The sequence below is a fragment of the Mytilus edulis genome, chromosome 4 (genome assembly GCF_963676685.1).
Source record: "Mytilus edulis chromosome 4, xbMytEdul2.2, whole genome shotgun sequence".
Taxonomy (NCBI): domain Eukaryota; kingdom Metazoa; phylum Mollusca; class Bivalvia; order Mytilida; family Mytilidae; genus Mytilus; species Mytilus edulis.
In genome coordinates this window covers 55,697,571-55,708,136 of record NC_092347.1, presented here as the reverse complement: position 1 = coordinate 55,708,136, position 10,566 = coordinate 55,697,571, and the positions used below count along the sequence as shown (strand labels likewise).

Here is a 10,566-nt window from a genome sequence, read left to right as displayed (position 1 = left end):
GCATCGCGTTTTAAATTTAAAAATTTAACTGTCTCGAGTGGATAAATATCGTATTACACTCGATGCAGTGGTAGAATCTATATATATATATATATATAGTAGTGTAGATACTCAATCAACGGTTTGTCTGCGATAGACTTCTTCTAGCCATTCTGCATAAAATGGATTATTTCCCTTACAACATGCATGTCAGCAGACAACAACTATATAATATATTAAGCTGTTTTATTTGCAATAAATAAATATCCTAAATGATAACACTATTTACAATGATTATACTATAATTATAATTTATGCAAAACACACTCCAAACCATTCTGTACATCTTAATACTGTTCCCGGTAAAAGCATGGTGAATCTGCAACTCTGCAGAATCGATCCATACCCAATTTGATTGGTCACACACACTCAAAATGATGTAATAATACCACTCATGTGCATGCAGAACCTAAACTATTGTGAATTATTTACAACGCTTTAAATTAAATACAACAATTAATAAATAATAAATTCTTGAAAAAGAAAAAAAATAACTACACATACGATTAAGATAAGACTAGACATAAAGTGTAAATAGAAACTTAACAGTACAAGTTTTAGAAAGCCATCTTGGATGGTCTAATGATTGCACCAATGAGAACTAATGAAAAAAAATCATGCAAAAGCTTCAACAATTATTCAACATACAGGCAGCAGAATTATAAAAATTCTATTTTTTTTTATGTTCTTAACATTTTAGTATCATCGTTTACAGATGGGCATGATGAAATACTTTTCTTAATTTTTAAAATTAAAAGGCTTGTGTTGCTCTAAAACATTATGCATTCAGCTTTTTGAAAATAAACTTCTCTACATTAAATTTATTTATAGAGGTAACTTCTGAGGCTGAGTTATCGAAAAACGAAATTATGCAATACTAGACATTGGAGACTCGGAAGTAGTATCATTTATTTACATGCCCAATCTTCCTTTCAGAAGACAAATTACCATAGGTACTTGACATGTATAATTTTTAGAACTTTACAAACCAATATTAAATGTATATGCGTATCACTGACACTCTCCATACATACTGTTCAATAAACTAGAAGAAAATGGACGGATTGTTTGAAAGACTGTTTTGGTGAAACACCATATTGGTACATCTTTGTACATATATAAATTATAAACACGCATTGAGCAATTTTTTGCCTCATCATACATGGCAGTTTCATACATGATTGTTCGTAATTCAAATAAGACTATTGTGCATAGTTTCATGCATTTACCAGTAGTGATTTCACTATTATTGTTTTGTATTTTGGAATTAATATAATATATCTGATATATATGTAAATTTTGAAAATATTTGATTTTTCAACAGATTTTGTGTTTCCAAGAGAACAATATGTTTACTCTTTGGCTAATGCCCTTAAAGCAAATGATAATTTTATAACTTTTTGTACTTAGCTCTACAAAAATGTAGTTGTACAACAATATTTAAATAGGCATGATAACTAAAAATCAGATAAAACGGTGGTTTTTGATTTTGCAATAAATTATTGATTAACGTTCTAGATTTCATGCGGAGTTCCATAACGTAGTCCATTTCTTGAATTTCCATTCTTCTTTGAAGCAAAAAGCTTTCGTTTCCCCGATCGCTCAGAAACCCAATCAGGGTGGATTATGAAGTGGCCTGTACATGATGGCTGTGTAGTCTAAAAAAAATTAATTAGTTGTTAGAAAGAAAAAAAATGTATAAGTAATACTGAGTAATAATTCAGATCATACATCATATAACAAACATGAAGTTATAAAAAGGTTTCTAAACAACATATGTATAATTGGATTATGATTATTATTTTCCCAGTCAGTTTGTTATAACTGTCCATTTTAACTCTAGATATGCCTTGTGTTACAAGGCAATACCACGACTATGACGATTGAAGTGGTTTTTTTTATATAGCGGGTGTGAACGAGTGGTCTAGATCGCTAAGCGATTGGTGCTGGGGTGTATCATAGGTGAAAGTTCAGATCCCGTTGAAGGACAAAAAATAGTATCAGCATAACAATCTATAAGTCTAACACTGTTTGGTTTTATTTTCAACCTATACTAGAATATATATATATATATTGTTTTGAATATTTTATGACTGTTGTAATTTCTATCCTATACATTATTAGTAAGTGATACTTAGTTTATCGTACAATCCGATTTCTATTCAAAGATGTAAGGTGAGCTACTAATCATATCACACAGCTGTGGAGACAAGTACAGGTGAAAGTACATACCGACAGAGGTAAACCAGTATATCCCTCATTTAATTTGATTTGATTTGATTTTTGGTGTTTTAACGTCACTTTTAAGCACAAATTTTGAGCTATTTCGTGGCCATTTTATAGTATTGGATGAAGCCTGAGTGCCCGGAGAAAACAGCCGACCTTCGATATGAAATCTGACAATCCTAGTCAATTAAGATTGGAATCGAGTGCACCCGCACCGGCGGGGTTAGAACTCACATCCTCAGTTATTACAATATTAACTACTAACACCACACGGCCACCGAAGCCCCTACCCCTCATTTAAAGTTGTTAGTATAATTACTAAACAATTGCCATAGTATAGTTTTTTTCTTACCATAAACATGCTTCTTTCATGTACATAATCATCCCCGGCAGGATAACGTATTGTTCTACGTTTCATTGGTTGAAGGTCGGTTTTACTTCTCTGTAGTCCTGGTATCTGAGGAAACGATGGAACACTAAAAAGAAAGCATATAAACTGTTAAATCCTTCGTAAAATCGTTTTTGTTGTTTTTGTTGAATTCTGAGATAGATAAAGAGGGGCGAAAGTTACCAGAGGGACAATCAAACTCATAGATCGAAAATAAACTGACAACGCCATGGCTAAAGATGAAAAAGACAAACAGACAAATAATAGTACACGTGACACAACATAGAAAACTAAAGACTAAGCAACACGAACCCCATCAAAAACGGGGGGTGATCTCAGGTGCTCCAGAAGGGTAAGTAGATCCTGCTTCACATGTGGCACCCGTCGTATTGCTCATGTTATTACAAGCCCGGTAAATAGTCTAATTTGGTAGGTCACATTCATGAAAAAGGATGGGAATTGTAGTTACGACGTAAGGAACATATCCGATATCATCTGTGAAACGGTTATTCCATAACGGTCAACCAACTCATAACGGTCAACCAACTCGTGATGGCGTCCGTAAAATTAACGAAGGGATGATTTCAACATCACCATTTGAAACTCTTGGTTCAATAGCTTTCTTTTGAGCAGCAACCCTCTATCAAGAAACCTTTTGAACCTGTTTCATTACACAAAACGGATTCCTTTTTCAGATTATTTTGAATGCTTTTGAATTTTTCTGGATAGGGAAAACGTAAAAACCTAAACAACAAACAAACAAAATGTGATTTTTAAATTAACAAAACAAACACTTTTTTCAAAAGACCATCCAAAAAACTTTATGTATAACAATATCGCTTAATGTAATCTGCAACGGAATACGCATGTTTTGATCGACTCAACACGTAGTGGTCCTTGTAAAGACTATTCACACCACATAACTTCAATGTAATGAATCCTCAATGACATAGCTAAGGTAAGTTAAATAAAGGCAACAGTAGTATACTGCTGTTCGAAAGTCATAAATCAAGAGAGAAAACAAATCTGGGTTACAAACTAAAACTGAGGTAAACACATCAACTTTATGAGGAAAACAACGAAACAACAGAAACACTGAAGTCCAACACAAAACCAAAACGACAATGCAACACACACAGAAACGAATTATAAGACAACAACCGAGAGTTCACAAACACGCACGTATATCAGTGATATTAATATTTCTCATAGGACGTATTTTGTAGTATGGATATTATTTAAAGTTATGCTTTTGTTCTGACTAATAGCAGTATGATCGACATTTCAAATTCCCGTTAATCATACCGTGCTGACAAAGGGAATTTGGAAGGTAAAACAAAATCATTCAATCGTATTTTAATCCTTAGGTATCTTTACTTACATTTCATGTCTGCTTGGTGGTCCTCTTCTGTCTTCATATACAGGTCGCCAACTTTGAGAATAATGAGTCAAAGGATCTGGCATCGAATTGTACATAGCGTTATTTGATCTTCGACCGCCATATGAAAATGTCATCTGTCTTTTTGGTCGGAGAGCTTCGGCTGGCAGTGGTGGGGCGAGACTAGAATACATGGTATTCATTATATTCTGAGCGATGTCTTTATCTGTAATTAAAACAAATGAATAACTCACTACACAAGTCTTTGTATATAATACACTATTAAAGATCAACTAGTTTTGAATTTAACACTGTTAAATGTTACTAATCCGATTCGATCAAAGATTATTTGTACTCCATAGCAATTGTACTTAACTACAACTTAGTATTGTAAAGGGATCGTTTAAATACGAAAACAAAAACTTTCATTTGCTTGCAATGCATTTTTAAATTCCGTTATTAAAAGAAGTTAAAATAATCCCATTTATATCTCTTCGTGTAACTTGATCTGCCAATAGAAATTAAGAAACTTGTTTACTGCAAATGTTTAATGATGCAATGCAGCGTAAATAAAAGAAATGTTTTTGAAGGGGTTCTTTGTCGTTTCGTAATTGATTCTTGATACCAGTAAGTTCGGTCAATATCTCTGCTAGAGCGTAATAGCCAGTATTTGCATTAAAATTGTGTTGCTGAAATTTGCTATTAGAAAAAAAATATTATTTAAAATAAAAAAAAATATATTTCCATCATGCTAATTCCAATTTATTGTGCTTCTGTGATTGTCCTCTTTTTTTTTTTTTTTTTTTTTTGGTTTATAAGCTCTTCATTTTATTTCTTTTTAAATTTTGGATTTTCAAAGATTTTGGCCTCGAGCATCACTTAACAGACATTTATTATCGAAATTTGAACATGGTGCAGAATAATTGGTACCATATATTATTATTAATTTGAAAATTTAAAAAAAGGATTCTTTAAAACTTTTTAAACAAAAATATGAAAAATGTAGAGGTCGAAAACTGTACTCACTGAAAACAAAAAAAATGTATCTAGAAAGCTATGTTTAAAAACAACACTTCAAAATTCCATCTTGAACTTTTTTTTAAATTTCTAATGAATACCTTCAATATTATAAGTTCCCCTTATTATTCAGTAATACTTTTTTTTTACTTGTTGATCGGTTCAATTTTTTTTAATACAATATCTTCATACATTGCAATTTAACTGAAATTTATGGATAACGTAGTGGACCAGACCAATTGAAAACAAGATATTTTTAACCATTTCCCAGTGAAATAAGTAACGAAAACATTGCAATAAAAAAAATAATTCTGTACATACATGTGAAGTAACGCACAAACAATTTTCTAATAGAGAAGCGTGAAAATACTTCATAATAAAACTGTTTAAACAAAAAAAAATGTATAAACAGAAGAAGTGCGTAGATCATAAATGCGAAACCACCAACAACAATGCAAAACAATCTTACCTAGGTCTATACCTACATTTACAAAAGACCACAATTTAAAACATACAAAACAAAAAAGCCCAACGAAACATGCGAATACATCAAGACAGACAATTGAGAGAGACAGTAATAAGACAAATTAAATTCAGATGTTTTTCTAGTAACGTTAGGTAATTGTCTATATGTTTGAACCAAGATTACCTATTGTCTATATTTTTGTAGATTACCTGTGTTTCCAGAAATCACAGAATGAAAATTCGAAAATCATTGTCTTTTGAATGATGATCTAACATTTGTTTTAAAGAAATGTAATCTATCATGATTTCAACAATACAATCCAAATGAAAGTAAAAGTTTAAGATTGAAATTGTTTGTTTATCTGTTGTTAACTGCAACATTCATTAACGGAACACAGCTAAAATTGTGATGCAGTTGTTAATCCCTCTAGTATGAATTTGGAAAATTCGGCCCATATTTGAAAGAAATAGTAAAATCTTTATAAACCAAAAACATGCTTAAATATTATATTTCAATTTAAAAAAAAACTTCACAAGAAGAGAAAGACAAACATATATTCTCTATCACAGTTTTTGTGGAATGATATTATAAATATTGCAAAATGATGAAGCATTGCAATATACTTTCGTTAAATATTAAAATACATTAATACATTAGCTCAATTAAGCTATTCAGTTAGGTTGCCTTTTAGTCATATAGTGTCTTACGCTTTAAAGTTCTTTACATACTGGCTTTAAGATGTTTAGCTAGTGCATTCTGCTGGATGACGATAAGTCCATATAGCGCATTGGACGCACGAATTTATTTTGTGCTATTTTCAATTTCTTGAAGTACATTTTTCAATTTTGAATTTCATATACAAGTTTTCAGGAAACAATTTCTTTAATATTCCATATGGCTGAGGTATTTGAACTTGTTTTTTAATTGAATATTAATTCAAATGCAATTTATATGTAACTATTTTTTTCATTGGCTAAAAGTTGCCGTCAAATCCACAGTTGACCAGGCGTTACTAAGGAGGGACAACCATTTTGAAATGATTGAATCTCCAAGTGTTCGATTACTACTATATAATCCAAAATAAAACAACACCTACCTCGAATTCGCCGTTTTAAAGTTACTTTTTCCGAATTTGAAGCGTACAGGTAACGTAATAACCCCCAGTTTGTACGTTTTCATATGTATGACGACACGTTTACCCATGACGTCTTTGCGCCAAAATCATTCATGAATTTTCGCGGATTTTTTTTTATTTGTCAAATTTAGACATTTTTCGTATTATTATTTTTGAAATGCATAAGAATCGGAATAACAGTACTGTAGTTGAAGAGTTGCCATCGTCAATTTTGATTTGACGGTGGCAACTCTTCAACAACAGTACTGTTATTCCTTAAATATCCCGTCTTTGAATTGCATTGTGATATCATATATTCTGTATTTCATGTAAACGTTGCTGAATAAATGATTCATTGACATTACCCGACAATAGTATACACTTAAGAAAATAATGACAAAATATAACTAAGTATTACGCAAATGTTTACTTCAAACCAATATTTGGATTTCATTGTTATGTATGCATAGGAATGGCAGTACATCTAATTTAGACACCCGAACATAACAGTGATAATTTTTTGTATCAACAGCTAATAGAAAAGAAAAAAGAAACCGGCCGTGTGAGCTTTTACACAATTTTGAAAAACACTCTATTCTTGGTGTGATTTTTATTTTCATGGTGAAGATGAAAAGTAAAACTATCGTTTTCTGTTCTGAAGGTATTAACATCAGACATTAAAAGCTAGAACTGTCATCTCGACTGAGTTTAAATGAAATCTGGCAAAAAAGTCTTTGAGAAAACGCAAGAAAAACACTGCAATCATAGATAAGGATGACAGATAGAAAACTAATATAAATAAGCTTTTCTTTATTTACTTTCATTGGGTACAGGCGGCATATGCATCATATCAATACCTTTAATATTGATATTTAAAAGAAATAGAGGTGGGTTTTCATCTTTAATTTTCGACTTATTGAAATAAAAGCATAATATATTAATATAGTAAAATTAAATTATTAAAAAGGGAACATAAAATTGATTCAAAGAGTTGCCTAATCCTTTTTTTCCAAATTTTTGACATCTATTTACAGCAATCATTTGACTTACCGTATTCGTTTGAAGAATTAACCCAAGATTTTAACTCCGGCACATATGTCATAGGAGGTCCACGTGTTATGTCCTACAAAAGATTAACAGAAAGGTATCACAAATTGAACAGGTACAGAACAATTTCTATATTTGGGTGTCACATCTCACTGGGACAAGCATCATATCTCGTTGACAATTACACTTCAATCGGACATTTCAAACATTCATAAGTGTATGAGTTAAATGATAAGTTAGTACGTTGTCTAATTAAGGATGAATTGAAATGGTATTTAATTGGCCTTGTCGTAGTCACTTCAAATACCGTTTTAAAAAATACCAATGAAAAACATTCTAACAGTAGTGCTACAAAACCATATTCTAATTCCTCGAAGTTAAATCATGGACAGTTTTTCATATATATATTTAGTGTCTAAAAATATTTATAAAAATAAGTGTTTTCACTGCACATATCAATAGTGTACAGTAGAACCTTTCCACAGTGCGATATAATAAAACGAATAGTCTATAATAAACATATATCGACACTGAAACATGAAATGATATAAAATCATCTTTTTTTTCCCGAATATTACTTTCTAAAAATTTACTTTAATAGAATCAGAGCATTCGAATTTAAAGAAATAAAACAGCTGAATTATTTTTCTTTTGATTTGTTTTCCAAAGGTCTTTTGAATCTGCAGCACCAATATTTTATATAGATATGAAATACACATGAACATGTATTATCTTTTGTATTCGAAATCTAAAATGTGCTATTGACCAAACTTTGAAATATTTGAAAGCGAAATATATTTATTATTTTTCTCTATATGGGCTAATAACGCGTAGGTTATTCTTCAATTATGATTATGTAAATTAAGGCAACAATAGTTTACCGATGTTAAAATCTCATAGATCGAATAAGAAAATATAAATCAAGGTTGCAAACAAACCGACGTAAAAATGAAAGTCATTATTATATCGGTTAATTGAATCAATTAGATTATAAAGTATACAACGCTAGTAACACGAAACCATGAATTAATTTTTATTTACCCACTATCAATTTTAAATTGCTGATTTAACAACAACTATATCCTTCATTAACCTACCGTTAGCATAAAAGGCTCCTCTCCAGTACTGGTAAAACCGTCATCCATGTCAAATTATTATGAAAATTATTCCTTTTTAAGAAATATTGTATCATGCATCTTATGTAGGTAGACAATATTAAATCCACAGTTCTTTATACGCAGTCATGATAACTTTTGAATACCGTAGTTCACAAATGTGATATTCCATTCAATCTCATTTGAGCGTTTGTTATTTAGGTCTTGAACAATTGATACGATAACCCTTTAAAAGGACCTTTGTCTTCCGGGTCACAGACGATATAGTAATTTAATTATCCAGACGAGCTTAGTACAATGAACTTGTTCATACATAGTGACATAAAGAATATATCTATCAATATTATAAAAATCCTACTTATTTTCGTTTCAATTATACTTGTACTTTTAATTTTGTATTGTAACTGAAATTTGAGCGCATAGATACGAGCTGTACAATACAAAATTCAAACTTCACCTATTTTTCTGATTGAAACCGGAAACACGTGTATTACAACTTAGCAAATTGAAATCACTCCATGGTTTGATAAAGTCATAACACCAAGGTCAAAAATGAATGATGATTACACATATAACAAAATATATAAAAATCAAATCAGTCTTCGTCGCAGAACGAATGAAAGCGATACTACACAAATTTTGAGATTGCCATTATAAATTCGTTGACCGATACGATGTGTCTGTGACTCCACCCACAAGTTACATTTTGTCGCAGTCGTAGATCTATCGATATCAGAATAGTCGTCTGATATGTAAATTTACATGTTATGACTTATTCATAAAGATTGAGTTTGCATGTTTTGACGGAATTAGGCCTCCAAGAGTTCTTAAATATTTCCAACAAAAATGGCGGTTGAATTTATGTCGTTTTGACACGTTTCGTTCTACATATTAATATACTATGCAATGAATTGAATGGTTGTTCAATATCATATATCAACTTAAAAACATCGTTATGCAAAAAAAAAACAGACCTCTATGCAAACCTGTATGCTAGATATAAATATTATAAGATAAAATAATGCGACTCAATTACTAATAAATAAATAAGAACTCGTGGCAATCAATGTTATCGTTAATCATTTATTATTTTAAACAGTAATGAACATAACATATACAAGTTAAGGTACACTTAAATAATTCAACTAGTTGTATATTATGTTTTAGTAATACTATCTTTAAACTTTATTCAGGCTTGAAATTTGATCCGGCCAATGATGACAATTTGATGAAAAAAACAATAAAAGGTCATATCAATATACATTTATTGTAAATAAGCCTATTTTAAGATATTTCTGTAAATTGGTCACTATGTTTGATCCAAATATTCTGCCATAATGTACTATGGAAAAGTAATAAGAGCAAAGGTAGGAATTTTCTATTATTTTGACTTAAAAAATTGAAAATGATATGTTTATTTTTACTGTTTTGAGATATTGAATTTGACCATACTTTATTGTCATTCATATCTATATACCTTCATATATGCTGTTCAAACAGATTAATAATGATATATAGTTAAAAATGGTATTTGTTATCCAAGTTTAACCAATAACACACGATTGCTGTCCCATAATGTGCATTAAATTTACATAATGCAACAACATACATATAACATGAACTTGAGTGTAACCCTTGCTTTTCGTTCAAGAAGTTGGTTCAATATATTATTTTAAAAATGTTTCAATCTTTAATTTTCTTATATTCAAAAGTATAACAACAACAAAATACAGCCATACTATAAGTTACATGCTAATGATAAAAATGAATGAATTC

General features: G+C 30.5%; 2 protein-coding genes across 3 annotated transcripts in view; one reads left to right on the top strand and one right to left on the bottom strand.

Annotated features, from left to right (window-relative positions):
- Positions 1–208: 208 nt before the first annotated feature.
- Positions 209–10,566, bottom strand: part of LOC139519981 (uncharacterized) — a 44,177-nt gene continuing 33,819 nt past the window's right edge. The window contains exons 5-8 of the mRNA XM_071312310.1: positions 7,679–7,751; positions 4,035–4,257; positions 2,618–2,741; positions 209–1,697 (exon numbers count right to left, since the gene is read on the bottom strand). Coding sequence (XP_071168411.1) covers positions 1,554–1,697; positions 2,618–2,741; positions 4,035–4,257; positions 7,679–7,751 — 564 coding nt within the window. The 3' untranslated portion in view covers positions 209–1,553. The remainder of the gene's footprint in view (positions 1,698–2,617; positions 2,742–4,034; positions 4,258–7,678; positions 7,752–10,566) is intronic.
- The window catches only part of LOC139519982 (uncharacterized), a 119,512-nt gene continuing 119,058 nt past the window's right edge, over positions 10,113–10,566 (top strand). For both annotated transcript variants that reach the window (XM_071312318.1, XM_071312314.1), the window contains exon 1: positions 10,113–10,157. In XM_071312318.1, the coding sequence (XP_071168419.1) occupies positions 10,128–10,157 (30 nt within the window). In that variant the 5' untranslated portion in view covers positions 10,113–10,127. The remainder of the gene's footprint in view (positions 10,158–10,566) is intronic.